At 52.3% G+C, this 27410-nt stretch overlaps 1 protein-coding gene across 3 annotated transcripts in view; it reads right to left on the bottom strand.

Moving 5' to 3' along the window:
* Positions 1 to 27134, bottom strand: part of SLC5A9 (solute carrier family 5 member 9) — a 30123-nt gene extending 2989 nt beyond the window's left edge. Inside the window, exons 1-14 of one of the 3 annotated variants that reach the window (XM_019957512.2) lie at positions 26823 to 27134; positions 26552 to 26701; positions 18690 to 18908; positions 16148 to 16219; positions 13280 to 13384; positions 12816 to 12980; positions 11549 to 11654; positions 10661 to 10741; positions 10146 to 10351; positions 9808 to 9943; positions 9228 to 9335; positions 6317 to 6467; positions 4639 to 4807; positions 2143 to 2358 (exon numbers count right to left, since the gene is read on the bottom strand). In XM_019957512.2, coding sequence (XP_019813071.2) covers positions 2143 to 2358; positions 4639 to 4807; positions 6317 to 6467; positions 9228 to 9335; positions 9808 to 9943; positions 10146 to 10351; positions 10661 to 10741; positions 11549 to 11654; positions 12816 to 12980; positions 13280 to 13384; positions 16148 to 16219; positions 18690 to 18851 — 1677 coding nt within the window. In that variant the 5' untranslated portion in view covers positions 18852 to 18908; positions 26552 to 26701; positions 26823 to 27134. The remainder of the gene's footprint in view (positions 1 to 2142; positions 2359 to 4638; positions 4808 to 6316; positions 6468 to 9227; positions 9336 to 9807; positions 9944 to 10145; positions 10352 to 10660; positions 10742 to 11548; positions 11655 to 12815; positions 12981 to 13279; positions 13385 to 16147; positions 16220 to 18689; positions 18909 to 26551; positions 26702 to 26822) is intronic. The other 2 variants (XM_019957511.2, XM_070786579.1) reach the window with 2 other exon arrangements.
* Between the last annotated feature and the right edge of the window lie 276 nt (positions 27135 to 27410).

The raw sequence follows: 27410 nt of genomic DNA on the forward strand, positions 1-27410 counted from the left end.
TTCTGTGGTCAGGTGGAGGAGCTGACGGTAAATGAAACTGGCCGGCAGTGGAGAGTCACGGAAGACAGAGGCAGAGCAAAGAAGTTGAGTTCTAGCTTTAGAAAGATCTCCTGGAGTGAACTGATGGGATTCAGCCTAGAGCCGGCTGTGCAAGTGAAACAAGAAAAAAGGAGCAGCCAGACGTCACAGGACGGGGCAGTGTCAAGGTTAAGGAGTGAGCTCTGCAGGCTATGACAACTGAGTAAGCAGGCGGGGGAGAGAGGAAATGACGGCTCACACAAGGAACAACAATATTTAAGGAGCAGGAAGAAAACCCCATGATGATGGCAGAGGGGCAGTCAGCTGGCAGGATAAAAATACAATGAGCAGAAAAGAGGTCTCCAGGATGCAGCATGTTGGCAGTGATATCTGGTTCTTCTCAGAATCCACTTAAGGTGAGGATGGGGAAGTGGCCATTGATTTTTAGTTACAAGGTTGTTGGGCATCTTGGCATGAGCGACGCCAGAGGGCAGTGGGACGCCATCCAGACGGCAGTGGGATGGGAAGTAGATGAGAGGGAAGCGGAGGCTGGGGATGAAGACCATTCTTCACAGTTTTCTGCTGAGGCTCAGAGAGGGAGACAACTGTATCTGGAGGAGACCAGGAGCCAGGGAGGAGATTTTTCATTGGGAAGGATTTTGGTGCGGAATGAGACAGCAGACAGTGGGGAAGCTGCAGGATCAAGGAGTGGGCGGAGATCATTTCTGGAGTGAGTCCCCTGGGGAAGTCAACCTCTCGGCTCATCTGTGAAGATGCTGCTTGTTTGTAGGATTTCATTACACCAAAGGTCTAGATTGTTTTGCCAACTCTAAAGGTAAGGAGTGTTATTATTTCCACCCAGTGTGTCAGGGACCAACTTTTGGCATGGGCTCTGTTACGGGCAGAATACTGTTCCCGCCAAATTCACATGCTGAAGTCTTAATCACCCCCTACTTCACAGTGTAACTGTATTTGGAGAGAGGTTCTTTAAAGCGGTGTGTGCTAAGTCCTTTCAATTGTGTCTGACTCTTTGTGACCCCATGGATGGTAGCCCACCAGGCTCCTCTGTCCATGGGATTCTCCAGGCAAGATTACTGGAGTGGGTTGCCATGCCCTCCTTCGGGGGAGTTTTCCGACCCAGGGGTTGAACCCACATCTCTCAGGTCTCTTGCACTGGCAGGTGGATTGTTTACCACTAACACCGCCTGGGAAGCTCCTCTTTAAAGAAGTGATTAAGGTTAAATGAAGTCTGATGAGTGAACTCCAATCCAACGTGACTGGTGTCCTTAGAAAGGAGATTAGGACGCAGGCAGACATAGGTAAAAGCCCACATGAAGACAGAGGGAAGATGGCCCTGGAGGAAATAACCCTGCTGACACCTTGACTTCTGGCCTGCAGACCTGCAGGAAAATAATTTCTATCGTTGAATCCACTCAGTATGTTGTACTTTGTTATGGCCGCCTGAGCGAACTAATGCCCTTTTGCTCTAAAGAAAACAAAGTTTCAAAAGACAGAGCATCCCTGTCTCAGCTCAGTCCAGTCGCTCAGTCGTGTCCAACTCTTTGCGACCCCATGAATCACAGCAAGCCAGGCCTCCCTGTCCATGTCTGGGGGCTGGTAAATCCATCAGCATGGGAGCTGTGAGGGTTTCACGCTGAGCTCTTACTTTGCTAGATTGTTTATTTTTTCATAGACTGGTTTCTTCAAGGTCCAACTCAAAGTGGCCTTGTCAGACCACCCTTCCCCTCCCCCAGGGGCGCCTGCCTCTCCTACTCTCGACTGCTCCCTCTGAGCTTGGTCCTCTGTGCTTTCTCCTGGTAGAGTAACTGTTGGCGGTGTTGAGGTCTTCCTTTCCTCCTCCCCCCGTCCCCCACTTCCCATGGACAGTGGCTGGCAGGGACCGTTCATCTTTGTAAGCCCAGGACAGGGCCTGGCCCAGAGTAGGTGCCCACTGAATAATTTTCCAATTGAATGAATTACTTTTCACTTGGGAATTAACAGCACAATGAGCTCACCATCCCTAAGACATCTGTGACCGCAACCCAGTAGAGTGAAAGTCAATGGTGGAATTCTAGGCACTGGGGAAGGGGAGCATGGGGGCCTCACTCCGAGTATTCCACTTGCCTTTTCCTCAGGGATGGGAGCTGTGCAGAGGCTGACAGCGACGATGACGATGGCGGTGAGCCCACAGAGGAGGAGTGCGAAGTAGAGGTAGTGGAAGTCCTTGAGCACGGCCGGCCTGCGGTCCTCCTCCCCGCAGGCTGGGGCTTGGTAGCAGAACTCCAGGATCATGCGTAAAAGCCCCACCACCAGGCCAAACAGGAGGCCCCAGAAGGCTCCCTGTAGAGAGAGGGCACACCAGGGGTGGGATCCAGGTGGGAGAGCCTCAGAAGCTAAAAGCCACAGGTTGTCACAGTGTGTGCAAGCCTGTCTGAGTGAGTTCCCCATGAATGCTGCTACTGCTGCTAAGTCACTTCAGTCGTGTCTGACTCTGTGCGACCCCACAGACGGCAGCCCACCAGGCTCCCCCGTCCCTGGGATTCTCCAGGCAAGAACACTGGAGTGGGTTGCCATTTCCTTCTCCAATGCATGAAAGTGAAAAGTGAAAGTAAAGTCGCTCAGTCGTGTCCGACTCCTAGCAACCCCATGGACTGCAGCCTACCAGAGTCCTCTGTCCATGGGATTTTCCAGGCAAGAGTACTGGAGTGGGGTGCCATTGCCTTCTCCCATGAATGCTGAGGTGCTGTCTTATCCTAAAGCGGGCAGAGTGATACACTGGAAAGGACATGGGCTCCAGAACCAGACAGGCCAGGCTCCACGGTGGAACAATGACCAAAGCAGTGACTCGACCTCACTCACGAGCAGCAATAAGCAAATTACTAAGTACTAAGGATAGATGTTTAATGTTCAACTAGAATGCAATCTTTGTAATCAGTGGGGAAAACCAGGATCTTCCTCCCCAAATTCCTGTCATAATAAATCAGAATCAGAGCACTTCCTTCTTTAAAGAAAAGCTCAATTTCATATCTTCTCTGTAGCACTGTTGGGCCCTAACCTACACCTGTTTCCCAGGTATAAGGGTTAGAAGGCTTTTATTTGCACAATATGAGATGCTGGCCCAGTTTCAAAAATTCTGGAATGACTAGAAACCTCCAGAACTCAACAGAGTCCCACTGTGCATGCTGGTTATCAGCAGGGGGCCTTGAGCTCTGCAAACAGCAGACCCAGCAGAGGCCTGGCTTAGCTACCCCACTGAGGGTGGGGGGCTCTGTGGTCTCCTTCCTGATGACCCTGGGCTCTCACATGGTCCTGGGCAGTCATGTCTCAACGTTTCTTACCTCCCCCAAGGTACAGCCAATGGATTTGGGGCTCTCTTTTCCAGGCTATCCCAGGGAGTGACCAAGGTCACCCTCCCGGTACCTCCCAGGACCTGTTAGATTTCAGTGCAGCTCCATGAATGGCACATGTGCACCCCTGTAAGCTCACACTTTGTTTCATCATCCTCTTTGCTATAAATATGCTGACATTTAGAACCTTACAGTGTTAGAGAAGGCAATGACACCCCACTCCAGTACTCTTGCCTGGAAAATCCCATGGACGGAGGAGCCTGGTAGGCTGCAGTCCATGGGGTCGCTAGGAGTCGGACACAACTGAGCGAGTTCACTTTGACTTTTCACTTTCATGCATTGGAGGAGGAAATGGCAACCCACTCATGTTCTTGCCTGGAGAATCCCATGGACAGAGGAGCCTGGTGGGCTGCAGTCCATGGGGTCGCTAGGAGTCGGACACAACTGAGCGAGTTCACTTTGACTTTTCACTTTCATGCATTGGAGGAGGAAATGGCAACCCACTCCAGTATTCTTGCCTGGAGAATCCCATGGACAGAGGAGCCTGGTGGGCTGCTGTCTATGGGGTCGCACAGAGTCGGACACGACTGAAGCGACTTAGCAGCAGCAGCAGCAGTGTTAGAGATCTTCCTGTCCCCATGGGCTTTTACACACACTGACCCTTCTGTCTGGAACACTCTTTCCTCTCCCATTAATCCTTCAGATCTCAGCTCAGATGTCACTTTGTGACCCCCCTCCCAGGCGTCCCATAGGTTAGGTGCTCCTGCTTTTTGCTCCCCTAGCAGCCATCCTACTTGTGTATATCTTTTTATTGCTTGGTTGTGTCCGACTCCTTGTGGCCCCATGGACTGTAGCCCACCAGGCTCTGTTGTTTATGGAATTGTCCAGGCAAGAATACTGGAGCAGGTTGCCATTTCCTACTTCACAGAATCTTCCTGACCCAGGGACTGAATCTGCATCTCTTTCATCTCCTGCACTGGCAGGCGGATTCCTTACTGCTCCCACCACCTGGGAAGCCATCTGACTTTGCTGTTATCCCATGTTGAGTTATCTCTCCTCCCTCTGGCTCAGTGGTGGCAGACGTGAACTTTGTAAACCATTGCATCCCCAGAGCCTCCAAAATGGGAGTGATATTTGTTGAAGGAATGAATAAATCTCGACCTGTCGACGTGGACGGGGAGTTGGAAGCCTGGAGAGGGCAGTCAGGTTATGGACCGAGTAGCTCTCCTGACCCTCTGACGTTCTGGGAGAGACAGGTGTGCTCTGTACTCACAGGCTCTGTGACCCTCTTGCAGAAGATGGCCAGCAGGAAGAGGGCAGTGATGGGCGGGGCCAGGTAGCTGGTGACAGACTGGATGTAGTCGAAGAGCTGCCCGCTGTTGGAGCTTTGGATGATGGGGATCCAGAGAATGCTGATGACGACCAGGAACACCACAAACACTCTGCAGGAGAGCACAGGGCGCTGTGAGGAGTGCTCAGGGCAGCACAGCAGCGGGTGAGTGGGAACCAGGAAGGGAGAAAGGAGAGGAACGCGTGGCCGCTGAATCAGAGACGGATAGAAGGCCAGGATCACAGATGCAAAGATTACAGAAATTTATATTTGTAAAATCCAAGAACATTAGAATTATAGAATCCAAATAAAACTCTAGAATTTAAAAATTAGATCCCTTGAAGGGGGTGTATGGACCACCTGCTTTCAGAAAGAAATCCATACCTTTCTCCTTTATACACCTCAGTAAAGGGCCTCTGTTGAAAAACTGTTCTTGGGTGTGTTGGGTGCAGTAGTGAATATTGCCAGGAGATGGCGCCCAATCCCCACTGATTGCTTTAAAACTTGGCAGGTGGGCAGAGAGAAAAGGATTCTGTCCTCTCCTCACCTTTCCCTCCCATTCTCTCTTTCTGGCCCCAGTAGAGCAGCAGCTACCTAATGGCCTCCCTGCCATTCACTCCCCTCTCATCCTCCACCCATTTGTACAAATCTGTCCTGCACTCAGATCCTTCAATGGTCAGCCCCTGGGGGTAGAGCTGGGGGTGCACAGATGAGTGGGCATTAGGGGGTCCCTAGGCAGCCGTGGGCAGGAGGCATCGTGATGGAAGAAACAGTGAGGGCAAAGGTAAGGAGAGGGACAAGAGTAAGTTATCTAAACTCAAGTACCATCTACCAGAAGGGAGAAGGAACATTCAGAAACTTGAGTTACAGAACCTTAAATTATGAAGCAAAGATTTCGGAAAGGTCCTCTTAACTTTATGTAAACTATAAATCCCCAACCTAGGGAGAAAAAGTAAAAATAGCCACCAAGTTATGTCTTGAAAACCATAAAATGAATACCTATGAGATAAGGTTCAAAATTTTCAACTGAGTGTTTAAAGCTCTGCATCCTTTGGAGACAAACTTTCTATGAACATCTCCATCTACCCACACCCCTCACTGCATTACCTGTGTTTCTGCCTTTCTCTTAAACTGTGTGCATCCTCGGGGCAGGACCATATAAATCATCCCTGCATCCCCAGCACAAAAGTATGATGCAGGATGCCTGCTGAGACTGAGTCTTTCTGGTATCCTGGGGTGACAGCCAGAGCTGGTCTGGGAGACACTGGGGGTGAGCTCCTTGCTAACTCCTTCCCGTCAATACAGTTCATCTTTGATTGATTAAATGCTTTGTCAGCTGCTTTCATTTACCCTCTTGATTAGTTCCAAGATAAAGTTGAACAGGCAGGCACGGAAGAGACTTTTTTTCTCCTTATCTGGAGGGAGGTAAATGGTCCAGAGTTGGGGAAGAACTTACCCATGTCAGAGAGAAAGGTGGCCCTAGGTCCCAGGTGCTCTGGCTGCCGGGGCAGGGTCTAGACCCAGCCACATCTCCTTGGGGTAACCCGGGGCAGGGGGCAGGGGGCAGGGGGAAAGACCTCTGCCTACAGGGAGAGAACCCAGGAAGGATGGGCCTGCGCACCTGCCCACCACCATCAGCTCCTGTTCTGTTGCATTCTTGCGGAATCGCTGCCACACGTCAATGGCGAACAGGGTGCTGCTGCTGTTGAAGATGGAGGTGAGTGAGCTCATGAGGGCGGCCATGATCACCGCGATCATCAGGCCCCGCAGACCTGGGGAGAGACGAGGTGTCTGTGGACCGCTGGCTGGTGAAAGCCGATCTGCCAGGAGCTATAGAGGCTACCAGCATCCAGCAGAGTCAGGAGCTCAGAGGAGAAGGGACGGCAGAGGTATTGAATGAGGTGCCCTTCCAGGAACCCAGGAAACTCACAGAACTAGAGGCTAGTCCCAGCCACCCTCTGCCTCTGCCTTTCTCTGCGGCCATGGCCAAGTCATCTCTCCTCCCTGAGCCTCAGTTTCCTCATCTGCGCATTAAAGGATGTGGGACCAGGTGACCTTTAAGGTTCTCTTCAGCTTGGCCATCTCAATCTGGGTTTTAAACCTGTAGACACTTGGTTAGTGGACCCTGGTTGGGAGAAGGGTGATGATTAATTATTGAGTTTTTTTCAGTGTTTTGTACCTTTATCATGGACACTATGGTGCCAGGCTAAAGCCCCAGCCTGGGCAGCAGAAAGCTCTGAGCTTTTTAAATTTTTTATTTTATTTATTTTAATTTGTAATGCAAACTTTAAAGGTTAGTTCCCATTTACAGTTACTAAAAAATATTGGTCATATTCCCTGTGTTGTACACTGCATCTTTGAGCCTATCTTATACCCAGTAATTTGCATCTTTCAGTTCCCCACCCCAGGGTCCCCCATTCTCAGGAACCACTAGTTCCTTATCTGTATCTATGAATCTGCTTCTTTTTTTTTATATTCACTAGTTTGTTTTTTTAGATTCCACATACAAGTGATAATATACCACATCTGTCTTTCTCTCTCTGACTTATTTCGCTTAGTATAATGCCCTCCGAGGTCATCCATGGTGCTATAAATAGCAAAACTTTGTTCTTTCTTACGGCTGAGTAGTATTCCATTTGTGTGTCTGTGTGTGTGTGCATACCATCTTTATCCATTCATTTGTTGGACATTTAGTTTACTTCCTTATCCTGGCAATTATAACTCGTGCTACTATGAACAATGGAGTGCATGTATCTTTTAGAATTAGTATTTGGGTTTTTGGCATATACGCCCAGGAGTGGAACTGTGGGGTCTGACGGTCGTTCTACTTTTAGTTTTTTGAGAAAACTCCTTACTGTTTCCCACGGTCAGAAGCCATGGGTTTGTTTCCTGATTCTGCAAGTACCTAGCTGTGTGATCTTTGGACCAGTCCTGATCCTTTCTGGGCCTGTTTTACACCTGTAACAAGGGAGGGTGGGGCCTGCTGATATCTGATCTGTATGATTCTGATGAGGAAGCATCTAGAAACATGACTCTCTGGTCAGATCCACCTTAGTCCTCCTTCCCCTCAGTCTGAATATTTAACCACCCCCCGCATGCCTCCCTAGAAGGCTCAAGGTGTCCCAGATCTAGGACAGCATCTCCTCTGGGGCCCCTGCTTCTTCTGTTGGTTAATGATAAATTCTGGTCTCTAAGCGGACACCTCCAAGTTATCCCGGACCTCTTCCTCTACCTCCTTCCCACCTCTTGCATCCGGTCACTCTGTGTCTGCCCCATCATAGCTGGGTCTCCACCCACCTCCACTATTTGTTTCCTTCATTTCACCTCCACTGTTTCTACTGGAGGGAGGGAATAACTCGACTTTCCTCCATAAACCTGCCTTTTTTTCTGTGTCCCCAGGCTCAATGTTACTATAAACTCAAGACCTGCGAGCCCTCTTTGGATCTCTCTGTCTTTCTTGTCTCTGAAATGTGATCAGTCATCAAGTCTTGCCAATTCTTTCTCACAAATATAAACTAAACCCTTTCTGTTTATCCCTAAAGCCACTGACCCTAGCCTAGCCCCCATCACAACCTGGACCACTGGAAATCCCTTAGTAATCATCACCCGCCTCCCCCTAAGCTGAACCCTCCATGTAGAGTGATCCTTCTAAAGCACACATCTGATCATACGTATGTGTGTGTTAGTCACTTAGTCGTGTCCGATTCTCTGTGACCCCATGGACTATAACCTACCAGGCTTCTCTGTCCATGGAATTCTCCAGGCAAGAATACTGGAGTGGGTTGCCATTTCCTTCTCCAGGGGATCTTCCCAACCCAGGGACCGAACCCAGGTCTCCTGCATTGCAGGCAGATGCTTTACCGTCTGAGCTACTAGGGAAGCCCCTAATCATGCATGCTGGCCTGAAACCCCCGTGACCCTCAACTGCCCTCAGAGTAAAGGCCATGCTACACATGGCCACCATGTCCCCCCCACAAAGGTGATCTTCATTCCTGCTGCATCTGAGTCCACACTGGCAATTTTCAGTTCAGACTTCACGGTCTCTCGCAACCCTGGGCCTTTGCACATGCAGCCCTCCTCCCCAGAATAACATTTCCCACGCCCCTCCCCCTTTGTCTGCCTAAGATGTCCCCTGGGACTAAGCTGTATGTCCTCTCCTCTGGAAAACCTTCCTTCACATTCCCCAAAGTGGGTCAGGTGCCTTCATATGGGTCCCTCATCCCCACTGAGTCTCATGCTGGTCACGTTGCATTGTGCCTCTACCCTGGAGACTGCACAGAGTCCTGCTTTTTATCCCTGCCTCTCCAGAGCCAGGGCACAGAGCAGCACCTCACAGATGCTGTGAAAACGTGTGTGTGTGTGTGTGTGTGTGTGTGTGTGTGTGTGTTAGGAAGTGGGGTGCAAAAGTAAATGTTCCCATTTTCTCTTCCCATCCATGTGCATCCTTAATGCAATCAATCTATCCTGGATAGTGGGTTCTGGATTTTGCTGGAAAGCTGGTGTGAAGCATGCTGCGAGGGAGATGGACTTACCCACGGGCATGAGAGCTATGACCAGCTTGGGGTAGGCAATGTTAGAACATCCCACACGGGCCCCACAGATCGCTTGGCAGACGTCGGGATCCACGCAGCCCACCTCATCTGCAGAAGTGATGGTAGTTAGACCCAAATTATCCCATGCCTTCTCAGGTTGGCTCAATATGTGCTTTCTGACCCTATAGAAAAAATGTTCACTGGTGACTCTGGCAGGGACCAGCATCTAGAGGGTCCAAGAATGGGCTGATATTGGGTCTTATGGTTTATTGGTATCTGGTAAATTTCTCAACCACAAACCACCCTGCAAAGCCTGATAGACTCCTTTAGATTTTAGGCCTTTTATTTTAACAAATAGTAAATATCATTACAAGGCACCATGAGTGCCTCAGTTTGTCTTTCCCTTGTAAAGAGAAAGCTAGACTTTAAAATGACATTCAGATACAAGTTTCTCCTACTGAAATACATACTGTATGTCAGACCCCCAAAACCTAACATATTTACTACGTGTTCTTAATAGAAATAGTGTGTGTGGTCCCTGCTCTGGCCCAGTATTGCCCAGAGGGGGACTGGCTCTTACCGGGGTACAGGGCCCGGCTGATCATGCCAGGCATGACGATGAAGAACATGGGCAGGATCTTCAGGTAGCCCCCCAGAATGGAGCCCCCCTTGGCATGGGACAGACTCTTGGCGGAGAGAGACCTCTGCACAATGACCTGGAAAGGCAGCAGGGCAGGCGTGCCGCTTGGGCTGGCTCGGGCTCCGCTCAGCCCTGGTGAGCCCTGGCATGGCCGCTGACTGTGCCCCACACCCATCCCCCCAAGCCAGTCCCAGCCCTCTGTGCATTGGCGCACGCGGTTTGCCCACAGGAGCCCTCCCAGTTGGTGACGAGCTGGCCAAGCTTGGCAAGGGCATCACCTGGTCAGTGCACCAGCACCAGGTGGCCAGCACCGTGAGCCCGAAGATGAGGCCTGGCCAGGGGAGGTCCCCGCGCACAGGGTCCCGGAACATGTGGAAGGCGTCGGGCCGGGGGAGGTGACAGGTGGTGTTGGGGACTGTGACGTTAGGGAGGGCCTGCCTGTACCGCTCCTCCAGGCCTGGGTACCAGCCCACCTCCTGAAAGCCTGCAGGGAGAGACCTCAGTGAATGAAACAGCCCTGGGGCCCCAGTGGGCTCGTCACCTACCCCCACCCCCAGATCCCAGTCCTGTGTGGGATCCCTGAGCTTGGAACTCATATGGGACTTGGGGATGAGAGAGGAAAGTGGGGCTCAGGCTCAAGAGCCCTTGTTTGGTGTAGAGAGAATCCTGTTCTTTGGGAGCCCTGCCTGAAGTGGGGAATGGCTCTGTGCTCTGCAGACCATGGAGGTGACATCCAGACCCAGATCAGAAAGGAGTTTAGGGGGGCAGGGATGTACTCAGGCCTCTTCCTTACCCAGAAACATGAGGACGAGGGCTCCCCCGACCATGATCACGGTCTGCAGAGTATCTGTGTAGATCACGGCCGTGAGGCCCCCTGGGGACCCAAGGAGAGGGCTCGTCAGCACCAGCAGGGCCTTCCTCTCGGGGCACCCGCCCTGTGCTCAGCCACACTGGGGAGACCAGAGAACATGCGGAGCCCTCAGCCAGTGGACTCTGGCCTCTGCCTTCCCCGCCCCTCGTGTTCCTCCAGTCCGCCCGGCAGGTGAGGCTGGTCATGGTCGGGCCTTCAGGTCCTGCTCTTTCTGTCCTCCGGCTGTGCTTTTGTGAAATACCAAGTCCCGTCCTTGGCTGTGCTATTAGCTCCCCCAGGAGACCTCCCTTCCTTCCTCCCCACCCCAGCACCCATTTAAACTCCCCCACACCTTAGCCAGCAGGAAGTCTGCCTGAGCCCACATCTTGGGCATTCAGGCCTGTGTGAGGGGCTCTGGAGGAGACAGGAGAAGGCAGGCTTGTGGCTGTTGTCTGGAGCAGCCTGTGGTGACTCTGGCCTGGGTGACAGTCCCCCATTCATCACCCAGGTCCCTGCTGTCCATTTTTCTCTGTGTCTCCTACTGTCTCTCCTTCCCTGGCTCTCTCGGGCCAGCTCTGCTTCCTCCTGTTTCTTCCCTTTCCGACTCCCCTTTTCTCTGATGCACTGTGCCTTTCCATCTTTTCCTCTGACTCTGCATCTTTGCCTGCCTCTCTCTTTCCCCCTCATGCTTCTCTTTCTCACTCTCCTGGTCAGTTTTCACTCTGTCCCTCCCTGGACCTCTGTGCCCCTGCTGTCCAGAGCTTCCCATTCCACCTCTCCATGTCTCTGTTCCTGGCACCTGCACCCGACGTGACCTCCACTTGGCCGTACCTGTGATGGTGTAGACGGCCGTCACCACCAGCAGGGTCACTGTGGAGAGGTAAAGGTTCCAGCCCAAGGCCATCTGGATGAACAGGGCTCCAGAGAAGATGTCAGTCTGCAGGGACAGGGACCCAGGAGTCCGGGTCACCCGAGGCCCTCTGTGTGGCCACTGGGCAATGTCTCCTTCCTGCTCAGTGATGCCAGGTGCTGTCGGCCCTCAGAGTACAGTGAGGATGAGCCTTAAGTGACATGCTCGGGAGAATGGGCTTGGCCTGTGGACACTGAGGAGCCGGGGGGATTGCAACGCAGAGGAGCACACAGTTCTGAGCCTGAGGGCCCTGTGATCCAGCTGCACTCCCAGGGGCATGTGCTGGCGGTGAGAGGATGGAGTAGCATGCTGAGGAAATGAGGCAGGAGTGGGGGTCAGGAAGAAGAGGCCCCTGGGGGAGAGGGTGGGAACCCAGAGGGCCTTCAACTGCTCCCTGAAAGAGCACCAGCCCACTCAGACCTGATGTGGGCCCCAGGTGACCTGACAGAGCAGGAGCCGCAGATGACACAGATCCTGGATACCCACGTGCTGGGCTTTATTGGAGGACTTGGGGTCACAGCCTTGGCCTGAGCTGATTTAGGGTTGCTTACAAGCATTGGTGGAAAAGAGGCTATAGTTTTTCCAGCCCTGAACTCAGGGCATGCTTCCTGGTCCCTTTCCCTGAGTATTTTGTGACCCATGACAGGGGCTTCAACATGACAGAGCCGCAGGAGGCCTGGAATGGGCCATGGGAACCAAACATTAGTTCCAGCCCCAGAGCTAGTGCTCTGTGTGGACCTTGGCAAATCGTTTGACCTGAGTTTGTCTTCTAAGTTTGCCTCAATAGAGGAGGAATACATCCTTTTTAATGGTAACATTCTTGGTGCGGAATGAAGACTAATTTAATGGGAAGATAAACGAGTGAATGAACTTGAAATTGTGAGTTCTTTGGATAGAGGGACTGTTATTCACTCAACAAACATTTATCATCCATCTCTAATTACCCTGCTGTTAGTGGGGGTGGACGGGGAGCGTGTGATGAAGGGGTGTGAATTCATCCTCCATTTCTGTTATCCTTGCTCTTCCATCTAGCCATCCATCCATCCATCTATTCATTTATCCATCCATCCATCCATCTATCCAGCTATCAATTTATCCATCTGTACATACGTATAGCAACAACGTGCTGTGTCCTCTACTAAGCATTTTCAGAGCAACATGATATGGCCACATGGGAACGGTACTCACTGAAATCTTGGTGAAGATGTAGAGGATGAGAGAAAGGACAGACATGTACACCTGGATCCTCTGGCCCCCGAATCGCTTCTTCAGGTACTGCGGCATTGTGACCACACCGGCAGCAATGTACACGGGGACGAAGATCCAGCCAAGGGCCAGAAGCAGCCAGGTTGCCTGGGAGAATGGGGAGGAAAAGGGATTCATGTTCCTAATGCAGATGGAGGGGGAGTGGTCCATGCAGAGGAGAGCCCTGGGCGGGGAAGTAAGGGACCGGAGGCCTGATTTCAGTCCTGTGTGACCTGATGAGGTCCATCAGGACTTGGTTTCCTTATCTATAAAATGGGTTCTCCATTTACCGTGCAGCCTCCCCAAGCACCTTTGAGGTTTCTCTCAGCACTAAGGTCAGGGACAGGATAGGGTGGAGTGGGCTAAGACCCCTCTATCCCTGAGAATCTTCCAGCCAGCTTCCTTACATTCCACTCAAAGCCACCCACAGCAAGACCTCCAGCAGCCCCCGTCCCAGCCAGGCCGATGAACAAGCCGCTGCCCACGTTGCTGGACATCAGAGATGCTCCGATCTGCAAGGCACAAGTGGGGTCGAGGGTCAGGGGTCAGTTTTCATCTGAATCAATTTGGAGTCAGGACTATGAGCTTCAGGATCTGAAATGGAGGCAGAGAAAGCAGAACCTGAACTCATAAATGTGAGATCAGAGGGAGGAGAGGAAACTGGGGAGCAATGAGGAGGCTGAACAGAATAGACACATATTAGGCACTTACTGTATGTTGAGCACTGTGCTGGGCATTTTATATGCACTAATATACTTAAATCTCCAAAAGTATTTGGAGGGATGGTACTAATCTTTCCAGGAGTTAATGTTTGGAGAAATGAAGTCACCACCTCCAGGACACCCAGAGATTTGAGAGGCAAAGTGGGAAAGAAGAAAAGACATGGAAAGCAAGGTCCATTAAGGACCATGAAGCTCTGCTCTGGGGCCATGGGCCTAAGGGCCTCTGGAGAGAAGAAGGCTAAAGGGAGAAGGAGAGTCCCCCATGAGAGAGATGGGGGAGGCCCTCTGCCACCGCTTTCCTGCAGACTCCAGGGGAGGAGCCACGGGGGTTAAGCACAGGATGGGCCAGCCTCTGAGTTAATTTTTCTCCTGGAGGCAGCCAGCTACTCTGAGGCCATGCTGTTAGACAGATAATGATGACAGTCATAGCTGTCCGTACACAAGCAGCATTGCCAAGTGCCAGGTTCTATTCTAAATTTAGCAACTCACTGACTCCTCATGACAACCCAGGAGGAAGGTTCTGTTATCATCCCCATTGTTCTCGAGGATACTGAGGCACAGGTAAATAACTAGCTCAAGTTCCAGAACTAATCAGGGACAGAACGAGGATTTCAACCCTGGCCATCTGCTCCAGTAACCACTGCTTGACGGGTGCTAGGCAGTTAGTAAGTGGTCATTAGTGTTAGCTTTTATTATTAGACAGGATCATTATTGGTAAGAGGAGGGGCTGCGGGCTGGAGGGGAAGAGCCAGTTTTGGACCCTGTGTCACCTTAATAAAATCGTAGTGCTGGGCAGCAGAAAGTACTGAACCATTCGGAGAAGAGGCAGCTGTGCAAAGGCACAGAGATAATGACCCGTCTGACCTAGCTGAGGACTCTGAGCCACTCTGCCGCCCGCGCATACTCCCTCCCTCTGTCTGGTGGTCCTGGGATGCTGTGGCTGGGCTGGACCCCTGGCCAGAGCACAGAGCACTGGGCCTTCCACTTTGGAGGAAGAAGCTCCCCAGGCTGCTCTCGGGACAGCGAGGTGCCTTCACCTCCACCCTGCCCAGGGCTCCTAACTCGTCACTCAAGGAGACACCCACAAGGTCATCAGGGGACCCGCATGGCCCCTCTGAGACAAGGATGCTGCTGCTCCCTCCACTCTTAACTCCCAGCCACACTGCTCTCAGGACACACGAGGGGAACCAGGCACTTCTCAGGACTGGCTGAGTAGGGAAGCAGGCAAGTTGTTGGACAATCATCACAGACACCAGAAACACACATTCCAGTGGGGCAGAGGGGTCGAGAGTCCTCATCCGTGGCTGGTTCTGCCCCAACTCAGACTGTAGCTGCTCTCACTGCAGGTGGCTCAGCTCCAGCCCTGGCCCCCAAGGAGGGCGCCCCACATCCTTTTTCCCGGGGTACACATTCCCAAGCCTGGCTCCACCTCCATCTTTGGGGAACCCTGTCCTGCTCCAAAGCCTTGACTTTCCTCACACCCCAGACCTCTGTTCTCTGCAGGACTGAACATCCAGGCCAGCCCCTGCTCACCCTCCTGATGGACCAGAGGAGACGTGCCGGTCCTCTTCTGTCTTTCTCACAGACTCACTTCCAGGGCTGCAGTTTAGGGCTGGGGGTAGGGGCACAAGCTAAGCAGAACAGCCTCCAGGGGGTTCTCATTATTCTGGCGAGGGGTTGCTGGCAGTACCAGTGGCCCTGCCCCTGTCCCTGTGAGCTGCCAGGCCCACAGCCCCCACATCCCTGGGGATTCTGTCATACTCCTGCCTGCACCTCTCCTTGTCCCAGACACCGAACCTTCCAGAGAGCCCTGTGGGCCTCCTGGGTTCCTCCACTCTTTGGGTGGGAAGGCTGGTGAGAATCAAGACAGGGGTATGAGTATGTGGGGGTGTGTGTCCGTGCACACACGTGCCATGCGTCAGGCATGCCCGGGCATGTGCCCAGCTTCAGTGGCCCCGGGGCGGACTTCTGCACTGTTAGTTTTGAGGCAGGGCTCGCCTCCCTCCTTATTTCAGGAAGAGGAAGCTAGCCCGGAGGACCAAGGGAGCAAGTGGGGAGGCCTGCTGGGAGGGCCTGGGCTTCACAAAGGCCTCAGGATGGTGGAATTTTACCTCTAAGATTTCCTTCCCTGAACTGCAGTATTTATGTGTCACTTTCCCAAGAAAATCTTTCCTAAGCCCACTTCCACTGTCCGGAGGATAGAGGCCTCCTCCATGTGCTCACAGGCCCCATGCTCCCCTCCGGCTGAGCAACCATCAAGTTTTTTACGAGTCTATCATCCTGGTTCAGCTCTGAGCCCCTCTAGAACGGGAACACTCTGGGTGGGCTCTATAGGTCCAGCGCCCTGCCTGGGACCCACACTTAGGAGGCGCCCAGTGGACGCGGGTCCCAGCTATGCGTTTGCAATATCTCTCATGTTGCTAGGTGTCTCTGGACCTGAGAGAAGGAGTCCAGAGCCAGGAAACCCCTCAGAGGCTGTAGCCTTGTTCCAGATTGGAGAAGATGAGGTGGGACTGGGAGGTGGGGGAAGGAGAAGGAGGAAGGTGAACTCACTGGCCACCAGCTCATGGACCTCCCCGCCAGGAAGTAGCCACCGATGGTCCCTCGGCTCGCACGAATGGATGACTGGAAGGGAAACGGCAGGAGTGAGGAAATCCCGAGTCTCCCCAGGCTCTGCCCTCTGCCCCAGATTACCTGCCCTTTGGTTTCTGGCACTATGGGGACATAGGGTGGGAACCAAGGCTGGAGGTTTCACCATCTTTAAGCTATGGGGCTTTGGTGGGGTCAATCACCTTGCCCACCAGGACTGGTGGGAAGAACAAAGGAGTTAATGGAGGAGGGGGTTGGAGGTGAGGTGGGGTGTGTGAAATGCCCTACTGAATGCATGGCACTGTGCATGTGCCCAGATTATTGGCATGTCCTTTTGTGCCCTATTCTGCCCTCCACCCCATCCAAATATTCCTTCAGGAAGTGAGTTGGGATCTCATCCTCAGGCTACCATGGTGGGGAGACCACCCTGCTCCCTCCACCCAGCCAGACTCCCATCCTGGGGGCTGGGAAGACACAAAGCACTTGGTCCCCAGACAGAGGCAGGGCTCTGCCAGGGGTGGGAATGGGGGGTGGCCTCCTGCCCCTGCCTCAAGTCAGATCACATCACTGAGGCCCACCCAGGACCCTGGAGCAAACCCTGTCCTGCACGGGGAGGGGGGCAGTGGCTGTCCTTTTGAAGAATTACTCTGAGGACTGAAAGGGAGTGAGGAATGAAAGAACTTTCTCTCAGAATGCAGAAAGTGAGACAGGGTAGAGGGTAGGGGGGATAAATTTAAAACCATTATTAAGATGCGAGAGTTGGACTACAAAGGCTAAGTGCCAAAGAGTTGATACTTTCGAATTGTGGTGCTGGAGAAGACTCTTGAGAATCCCTTGGATTATAAGGAGATCAAACCAGTCAATCCTAAAGGAAATCAACCCCTAATATTCATTGGAAGGACTGATGGTGAAACTCCAACACTTTGGCCACCTTATGGGAAGAGGCGACCCATTAGAAAAGACCCTGATGCTGGGGAGGATTGAAGGCAGGAAGAGAAGGGGATGACAGAGGATGAGATGATTAGATAGCATCACTGGCTCAACGGACTGAGTTCGAGCAAACTCCAGGAGATAGTTAAGGACAGGGAAGCCTGGCATACTGAAGTCACAAACAGTTGGACATGACTTAGTGACTAAACAAATTAAGATGCTGAAGACAGTAAATGTCTGGTTGGGTCTACATACATCGGAAATGCCTGAAGGACTGGAAGAATGAAGGGAAATTGGAAGAAGCATCTCTTCCCCTGAGAGAAAGGCATATATTACTCAGTAGGGCAGGACTGCTGTGCAGGGTCTGAGGCTTGTCAAGTCTTTGCTTGGACTTTCTGTGTTAGTCCTGGTCCTCAGGAAGGATAGATGAACCCGAAGAATTTACACTACAGATGAGGAAACTGGGGTCCCCAGATGGGAAGCAATTTGTCCAAAGTCATGGAGGAGAGGAGCTGGTGCTTCTCATGACCGCGGGCTCTGGGGGCCAGCGAGCCTGTTTGCCCCGTTCTTCCTCACACAAGCCTGTTTGCCCCGTTCTTCCTCACATGAGCCTGTTTGCCCCGTTCTTCCTTACACGAGCCTGTTTGCCCCGTTCTTCCTCACACAACTTGGGAAGCAGGGACTGCTTGTCCCACTTTACAGATGAGGAGACTGAGGCCCAGAGAGGGTTCTTGGCCTTGCCACAGCCTTGTAAGTGACCGACCAGCTGGGACTCAGATCCCTCTCTGCCTCACAGCGGAGTCTAAAAGTGCTGGCATTTCCCTCGACTGCTGCGGAGACAATAGGGGTCATTTATTGCTGCAGGCTGTGTGTTGGGCACTGTACCAGATCCTTAAATGTGTCATGTTCCTAAAGCAAGTAGTCCTTTTTATTTTCATTGTCTGGGTGAGAAAACTAAGGCTCTGTAGTATATTCCCGGAACCACGCTGCCCTAACTGTTAGAGTTGGCATCTGAACTCGGGGCTCCATGGCCTCCAACCCTGGCCCCCATACATCACACTGAGGCTCCAGTACACGCTGGAGACCAGAACCCATTGGGAGCCACCTGGCTCCCTTCCCATGAGCACACTTGCCCCAGCTCCTTTAGAAAGCTCAGCTCCATGCCAAGATGCTGCACAGTGGAGGGTGTGGCAGGGTCAGGAGTCAAGCACTCACAGAGTTGGGGATCTGGCATGAGGAAGATGGCAGGAATGGGACTCAGGAGGCCAAGGGTACATGGGGTCAAAGGCATCAGATGCACAGAGACAGGGAGTCCAGAGATTGGGGTTCAGGCCTGGCCTGCCTCGGGCTCACTGTGTGAGCTCAGACAAGTCACAGCCCTCTCTGCGCCTCAGTTGCCCATCTCTAAATGGAGGGCTTGAGAGGGTGATCCCCCCTTAAAGTCCTTCTACAGTAGTCCCTGTGCTTCCCAGACATGCCTGCCTTCAGCCCACCCCTGCCCCCAGCTCTACAATCGGCTGCAGATGAGAGCCTGTCTCTGCCTCCCCTGCCAACCTCCAGCCTCCAGGCTACTCACCCAGACCCCTACTCCGATGACGAAGACAAAGTAGACGACCAGGACGGCGATATCGTAGGCATGCAGGCTGCCTCTGGGACCCGGCGCTGAGCGTGGAACTGTCGCAGTGCTGACCCCACTTCCCGAAGCGCCAGGCCCCATTGCTGCCAGCTCCGTGCTCATCTGCTAGTCAGTCACAACCAGACTGGACTTTGAGGTGCTCCTGGCTTCATTCCTTTCCTGTAATGATTAAACAGGCCCGAGCGCCATTGGCCGCTGAGCCATCCCCGAGCCCCACTGGCACATGAAGTCCTGATACTCCCGCCCCTTTCCCCTAACTGCCAGCCCCAAGCCTCTCCCTTTCCCTGCAAACACACACACACACAAACATGCACACGCACGCACGCACACGCACCTGGACACACACACTCCCACCCCTGAGAGGAGCAGGAGTAGGAGGAAGAACAGGAGGCAAAGAGCAGGGTGCTGGCGACCTGGACTGGGCAGGGGGTGGAAGGGAGATTTCAGAATCAAGATGCTCAAGGTCATGCTTATGTGGAGAGGGAACTGAGGCCCAGGAAGGGAAAGGGACCCCGGAAGTAAAGGTGAAGCTGGGCCTGGAGTTGGGGTGTCTTAATGTCAGATCCATGCACAGGGAGAAGGGGGGTCCGCTGTGACCCTTGCAAAGGGTCCACCATGTCACGTGCTCCTACCTCCAACATACCCAGGTGTCATTCTCCTTTTTTCAGGATGTGAGAAACAGGCCTGGGCAAAGACGTAGTTTCCTCCAAGCTACAGAGCATGGCTACAATTCACACCTGCTGCATCTACACTCCTGCCCTGTGCTGTGACAAAGGGGTGCTCCTGGAAAGGACAGAGGCCCCCCCAGGTCCAGGGAGAGATGCAGATGCCCTGAGACATGGAGTCAGGAGACGGAGGTTCAGGCCAGGCCTGAGACCTGCACAGCCTGCTTTTAAGTTCCCACTGCACGTCTCCAGCAGCAGGCTGACCGTGGGCAGGTTTCTCAGTTACTCTAAGCCTGTGTCCTCCTCAGTGAAGCCTCACATTGCAACCGAGTTTGGGATGCACTCCTGAGGGCCTCTGCAAACCCTGATGGATTGCCCGCTTTTGGGCGGGGTGGGGGCCACACCAAGAAACAAACACAAAGCACCAAGGGCCCTAGGAACCAGGCACACAGATGTGCCCGTACTGCCCCTGAAAGTTGCTGAATTTGGGACGTTTCAGTCTTGGGAACATCTGCTCTGCATTCGGCTGCACACTCAGGGGCCAGGGGTCCAGGCCGGGGGAGCAGGGGGCCCTGTTCACTGCCATCCACACCCAACCCAGCACCCTATGAGGATTCTAGGCCTGGGTGTAGAGGGCCAGGCCCTCTTCCCTCCCCTTTTGAGGAGAGGGAAGTGAAACGTAGCTCCTGGGACACCCCTCCTCCTAGTTCCTTGGACCTCTGGCTCAGAACATCAGGCATAGCCTATGCTGAGCTCAGGGATAGGGCCACTGCACTGGGAGAGAGGCTGGAGTAGACTCAGCTTGGGGGCAGCTCAGGGGTCCAGCGAACTCCCTGCTCATATTTAAAAATGAAGCAGAGTTCTCTGGGCCCCAAGTTGTCTGGGGGTGAGCTGTGTAGAGGCTACGAGGCTAGCCGCATGGTTGAATGTTAATCAGGGAGAGAGGGAGATGTCTGAGCTCAGGCTCCTCAACCACAGTGAGGAATCCAGACTGATCACTCGAGAGAAGAAAAGAGGAGTATAGTGGGGAGATGACCTGGGTGTGCACTTTCTCCTATGCCCACCACCCAAGGGACCCATTCTGGCCCTCTGGGTTCTTCTGCTCATGCACTGGTCCCCCAGCCACCCCTCACAGATGCCGAGGCTGAACTGCAACCCACTGGACATTTTTGTTGTTGTTCAGTCACCAGATTGTGTCCGACTCTTGCAACCCCGTGGACTACAGCATGCCAGGCTTCCCTGCCCTTCAGTATCTCCCGGAGTCCCTAACCCCAAACAAATTGGTTTGGGCTGACTTCAGCCACTCCTGTGAACTATCTGTTAGGTCATCAGGCAACTTGGAGATTCAGAGCCTAGAGAGTGTGGAGGGTGGGCAAAAGGGCCTGTGTGTGGGGGCGCAAAAGACTATGAAACCACCAGAATATCTATCATAAAGCCTCTGCTCAAACCTCAAGCCTTTGCCGTATCACTGAGCCCTAAGGCCCCAACTCGGGCCTGGCAGTTGTGCTTTGGCATTTATGTTCCCGCTCACAGCCTGTTGGAAACAATTTAGTAGGAGAGAAGCTGCCCAAGGCAGGCAGGGCTGCACAGGAATAGCTGGGAGAATTGCTACTTATGGCCAGACAGTGCACTAGTCATCATTAAAACCAGGCAAAGCAGAAAGGATGCCACAAAGTGCAGGCCAAACTGGGGCAAACAGACCAAGAAAATAGGGCAAATCAACCCCCAACCCAGGCACTATTGATGGCAGCTGAGGATTCAAACGCCTGTTGATGACCTGTCCTTCACTATCTCTTAGAATTAGCTCAGATTCATGTCCATTGAGTCAGTGATGCTATCTAACAATCTCATCCTCTGCCACTCCTTTCTCCTTTTGCCTTCAATCTTTCTCAGCTTCAGGGTCTTTTCTAATGAGTTGTCTCTTCACACCAGGTGGCCAAAAGATTGGAGCTTCAGCATCAGTCCTTCCAATGAATATTCAGGACTGATTTCCTTTAGGATTGACTAATTTGATCTCCTTACAGTCCAAGGGACTCTCAAGAGTCTTCTCTAATACTGCAATTCAAAAGCATCAGTTCTTAAGCACTAAGCCTTCTTTATGGTCCACCTCTCATCCATACATGACTACCAGAGAAGCCATGGTTTTGACAATATGGACCTTTATTGGCAAAGTGATGTCTCTGTTTTTTAATATGCTGTCTAGGTTTGTCACAGCTTTTCTTCCAAGGAGCAAGCGTCTTTTAATTTCATGGCTGCAGTCACCATCTGCAGTGATTTTGGAGCCCAAGAAATTAAAATCTGTCACTGTTTCTGTGTTTCTCCCTCCTACTTGCCATGAAATGATGGGACTAGGTGCCATAATCTTGATTTTTTGAATGTTGAGTTTTAAGCCAGCTTTTTCACACTTCTCTCTCATCCTCATCAAAAGAGTCTTTAGTTTCCCTTCACTTTCTGCCATTAGAGTGGTGTCATCTGGATATCAGAGGTTGTTGCTATTTCTCTTGACAGTCTTGATTCCAGTTTGTGATTCACCAACCTGGCATTTCACATGATATACTCTGCACATAAGTTATAAATAACTAGGATGACTATATACAGTCTTGTCGTACTCCTTTCCCAATTTGGAACCTGTCAGTTGCTCCACATCTGGTTCTAACTGTTGCTTCCTGGCCTGCAAACAGGTTCCTCAGGAGGCAGGTAAGGTGGTCTGGTATTCCCATGAGGAGACTTTACAAATAGCTGAGAAAAGAAGTGGAAGGCAAGCGAGAAAGGGAAAGATACACCCAACTTAATGCTGAATTACTGAGAACAGCAAGGAGAGATAAGAAGGCCTTCTTCAAAGAACAATGCAAAGAAATAGAGGAAAATAATAAGTAGGAAAAACTATAGAGATCTCGTTGAGAAAACTGGAGATATCAAGGAAACATTTCATGCAAGAATGGTCACGATAAAGGCCAGAAACAGTAAGGACCTAACAGAATCAGAAGAGATTAAGAAGAGGTGGCAAACATACACAGAAGAACTATACAAAAAAGGTTTTAATGACCTGGATAACCATGATGCTGCGGTCACTCACAGAGCCAGACGTCTGGAGTACAAAGTCAAGTGGGGCTTAGGAAGCATTACTACCAACAAAGCTAACAGAAGCGATGGAATTCCAGCTGAGTTAATTAAAATCCTGGAAGATGATGCTGTTAAAGTGTTGCACTCAATATGTCAGCAGATTTGTAAAACTCAACACTGGCCACAGGCCTGGAAAAGGTCAGTTTTCGTTCCAATCTCAAAGAATGGCAATACTAAAGAATATTCAGACTTTCATACGATTACACTCATTTCACATGCCAGTAAGGTCATTCTCAAAATCCTCCAAGATAGGCTTCACAGTATGTGAACCAAGAACTTCCAGATGTACATGCTGAGTTTAGCAAAGGCAGAGGAACCGGAGATGAAGCTGCCAAGGTCTGTTGGATCATAGAAAAAGCAAGGAAATTCCAGAAAAACATCTACTTCTGCTTCATTGGCTACACTAAAGCCTTATGGATCACAAAAAGGCTCTGTAAGGAGAATATAAAGTATTTTGTGAATATTTCTCTGGGTGTATCTTTGCTATATTTTCCCAAAAGAAAGGGAGAAAGGTGTTGGGGGCTGCTTCCCCATTGCCCCAAGATTTTGAGTAAAGGGGCTTTGGCAGGGAAACTAGGAGAGCTTGGTGCATGTCCCTGCAGCTGGGGTCACTGTAGTCTGCCTCAGCCTGACACATGTAGAAGGCAGAAGCTGTGGCTGCCCAGCTGCTTCCACATGGGGTGGGCAGGAGTTATCAGTGTGGGATTGACCTGTACCCTGGGGCTGGGCAAAGAGTGCATGTTTTCCTCCTGTGTATGTGTGTGTACTAGGTATGGATCACATGCGTGAAAAAGACAGCATGGGGACCCTCTGAGACCCTGTCCAATGGACCACCTGGAAAGGGCCTGGGGCTTAAGCTGGAAGAGTTGGGCAGTGAAGCTCCGGATTCCTGGAAGCCATGGAAGAATGGATTAGGGATGTGGGCAGGGAGCCCTGGGGAGGCTCTTCCAACTGAGCAAACCCCAGTGGACCATGGGAGCACCCACAAGGAAGAGTCAGACTAAAACTTGTTAGGTCATGAGCTGAGCCACAGCCTTTAAGTCAAAACCTTCCTGCCCCGATTTCTCCTCTTTGGCACTGCAGGTCCTGGGGAGCAGCAGGATGAGGGGAGTGAGAAAAAAGCAAGTCAGCAGTGGTCTGTCTTCCCAAGGCAGGCCAGCCTGCAGCCAGCTCAACTGAGGGCAGGAACTGCGGGGAGAAGCCTTAATTTCAAGTGAAGAAAGGAGTGTGGAATAGGATACGGTGCTGGGTGTTATCATTTCTGAATCATATCTGTGCTGTCAGAGTTAGTGACAGTGGGGTGTTGTCATGGTTTAAATGTAACCAGGACACTCACAGAACAGCCTGTGTTTTGGGGGTGAAGGGGGAACTACTTCCGCTGAACAGGCTGCTCACATGAGTTGCTTGAGACACTTACTTTCCGATTCTCACTCCCTGCATCCTGTTTAGCCCGTGTGGTGCTGTTGTTTAGTCGCTAAGGCATATCCCACTCTTTTGCAACCCCATGAACTGTAGCCCACTAGGCTTATCTGTCTGTGGGACTTTCCAGGCAAGAATACTGGAACAGGCTGCCAGTTCCTTCTCCAGGGGATCTTCCTGGCCCAGGGATCAAACCTGGGTCTCCTGCACTGGCAGGTGGATTCTTTACCCCTGAGTCACAAGGGAAGCCCCATGCGTAGCTCACAGTAAATGGAAGATCAGTCCCCTTACTGCTGCCACCTGCAGCCTGGGTCTCCCTTAGCCTCCAGCATGTGCCCTCATGGAAGATTCTGGAGCCCAAAGTTCTGCTTGGACTCTGGGCCAGCTATTCCTACTAGCCTCATGAACTTGTTCTCTGAGGTCACTACCCAAAATTTCAATCCAATGGGACAGCTCACTTCTCCTGTCTCCCTATCCCCATGTGCTTGGGTTTGCCCAGCTCCTTCCCAACCTTCTGCTCCTCTGCTCGCCTCCAGCATCCACAGGGCCCATGGTGAGCAAACATACTGCTATCCTCAAGCTCGTCACTGCTGACCCACCATCCTCTGTCACAGTGACCAGTTTGTCCCACGGCACCTTCATCCTTGGTCACCTGCTCACGTGGACGCTCTTCCTTCTCCCGAGCCCCTGGAGCTGGGGTCAGAACTCAGCGTGTGCTTCCTCATTCCTGCACTGCCCACGTGCCACCCCCAACAGGGCCGTGCCAACCAGGTCTCAGTCTGTTCTGTGTCCTTTCTCATCATCATTTCTTGAAAGTCCTCTCTGACTCCCAGTCTGGGGAACGTCCACAGTCCCAGCCTGCAGCCCTGTTTATCTCCCTGAAGGTACTTGTCAATTTAGAGCATGTCTCTCTTAGCTCTCTGTGTATCTCATTCACATTTGTGTCCCAGTGATGGGCAGGATCAATGCACCGAGAGTGGAAACTGTGTCTAACACATGGTGTTGGAGCGAGGAGGTGGGCCGGGAGCAGGGGCAGTGGAAGGGCCTCCAGGCAGAGGGACCAGCAGGCACTGAAGAGTGAATAGCAGTGATGCTCTCAGGGGAGGGCTTGGAGTGTGCCTGGCTCAGGGTCTGCAGGGAGACTGGGGGATGCCAGAGGAGACGTGGTGTTGAGACTGGCAGTTTAGAGAACCCCCCTGGGGCCAGCATGGGGGTGGATGGGGCTGAGGAAGCTGGCACAGAGGTTCAGGCAGAGAAGGGCACCTAGTTGAAAGGATGGAGAGCGCAGGGTCTCGGCTGTTCTTACTGAGCTGCAAACATGCAGACCTTTGTGGCTTCCTCTCCCCTGGGGTCCCTGCCCCACGTGTGAGGCCAAGGTCCAGAATCCTCCATTTAGGGTCTCCAGCCCTTGGCAGACATTCCACTCAGCTCCCAGCACCTGCAAATACTTATCCCTGACATGGAGCTCTGGGTAAGAAGCAGCCCTGGGTTTGTTCAAATCCTAAAGGGACTGACTAACCAGCGACACCTTTGACGGAGTGAAGCTCTAAAGGTGAGATCCTGAGCTTGAGAATGAAATGCTGATGCAGAGGGGGCTCTCAGGGCCCAGAGACCAGTCCACACTGTGGAAGCTGAGTTTTCCATGTGGAAGGAAACCCCCTTTCATGCTGCTGCCTGGACGTTCCTTTTTGGGGTGCTCCCAGGCCCAGGAAGAAACCAGGGCACATGGTGTTATTCTTTTGGCTGGCACCACCCTGGCTGCTTGCAAGTTCTTCCTGAAAAACCACTCTCAGCAGCCAACCTTCCTGCTGAGAACGTCCTCTTCCAGAACAACAGGAGGTAAGGACTAATATCTACCAGCATGTGGCAGAAGATTTGTGTGGCTCACAACCCCAGTACAATCACAATTTTGTATTAACTGAATGAGCTGGTTTTCTCATCACTGTTTTACAGGTGAGAGGCTGAGGTTCACTGGTGACGGCCTGTAACTGTGGCTTGTTTGGGTTCTGAATTCAGGCCTGACTGACTCTAAAAGCTGGGCTGCCTCACACAACCCTTTCTGTCCTAGTCCTATGTCTACAGGGAGAGAGATGAGGTTTATCCCTTCTCAGGGTGGGTAGGAAACTTCTTCATTTTTTCCCTTCCTGTAGGGGCTCTGAGAGAGGACAGGAGCCCCCCTGGGTCTGGGTCCTGATTCCAGAGACCTGTCAGCCCCCTTCCTGCCACCCTCGCCCCCAGCCACCCTTCTTCCCCTGGCCACCTCTGCCCGCTTCCTGCCAGTGTCCTAGCCCTCAGCCCACGTGGTCTGGTGATGCTATTGTTTTTTCACATGCTCCTCTAAATTCAAATTCAATTGCAATTCCATTTAACTGATCCCAGTCACTCACTGAGCACATTCTGGGCCACACCCTCTGTCAGGGCTGTCCCATCACACAACTCCAGGGGGCACCATTCCCAAGAACGCAATATCAGTGGTACCTGGGGCAGTGGCTGTGCTCTGTATTGGGCAGAGAGAGGAGAGCAGGCCTGATCCTGGAGGAGGGGCTGTGATGGAGGAGAAAATTACGCCATCTGTGCAGCAGGGGAGGCACTAACCTCTTCACAGGGCCTCCCGCTCCAGCCACCAAAGGGCCAGGTCACTGGACTGTGCCCAGGTCCAGATCACACCTGCTCCCAGGTCCCAGGTAGGATGGGGGCTCATGTGGACAGACCGGAGACTTAATTCCAAGAAGCAAGGATTGCCATCTGTATATGGGGGTAAGATTGAGAAAGATGATAACAGAGACCCAGGGATGAAGAAAGGAGAGGAAAGAAAAAGAAGGAAGTAAAAACACTCATCACTAAATGATCCCTGTCAGACCCCTACCTGCACAGCGCAGCCTGGAACCTCCAGAGCTCAGTGTCTCGGCCTCAGCTCTGCGCAGAAGCTGCCAAGTCTGATGTGACTCTGACCTGGCTTCTGACAACTCAAGTCTAGGACGTAGAGCAGCCTGGCTCCTCCCCGTGGTGATGAAATCTCACTCCAGCCCACTGCCCCCAGGGTTCTGAGGGACAGTGCCTGTCCTTACTTCCTGATGTTGAACTTGAGAAAGAGATCTTGTCCTGGACTTGGGGCTCTCCCTGCCCCCAGGGTCAGATCTGAAGCCTACAGCTCAGAGTCAGCTGCTGTGGCTGCCGTTGTCCCCACATGCCTGGTAAACAGGTTTCTTAAGAGGAGAGGTGGGGCCGACACTTGGCAACTGGGGCTTTGTCTGGAGCGTGGAAGAAGGGCTTGGCGTGGGGCCACAGCCCATGCACAGGCGTGACCAGCGCATGCTTGTGTTCCCTGAGCTCCCAGGGGGAGTCCCGCATTCCTGAAGTAGCGGAGCCAAGATTGGAGTCAGAGTATGAGTCCCAGTTCTGCTGCTCACTAGCTTACCTATGACAGAAGAATCATTTAACCCACCAAGGCCAA

Source organism: Bos indicus, chromosome 3 (genome assembly GCF_029378745.1).
Source record: "Bos indicus isolate NIAB-ARS_2022 breed Sahiwal x Tharparkar chromosome 3, NIAB-ARS_B.indTharparkar_mat_pri_1.0, whole genome shotgun sequence".
NCBI classification, from domain to species: domain Eukaryota; kingdom Metazoa; phylum Chordata; class Mammalia; order Artiodactyla; family Bovidae; genus Bos; species Bos indicus.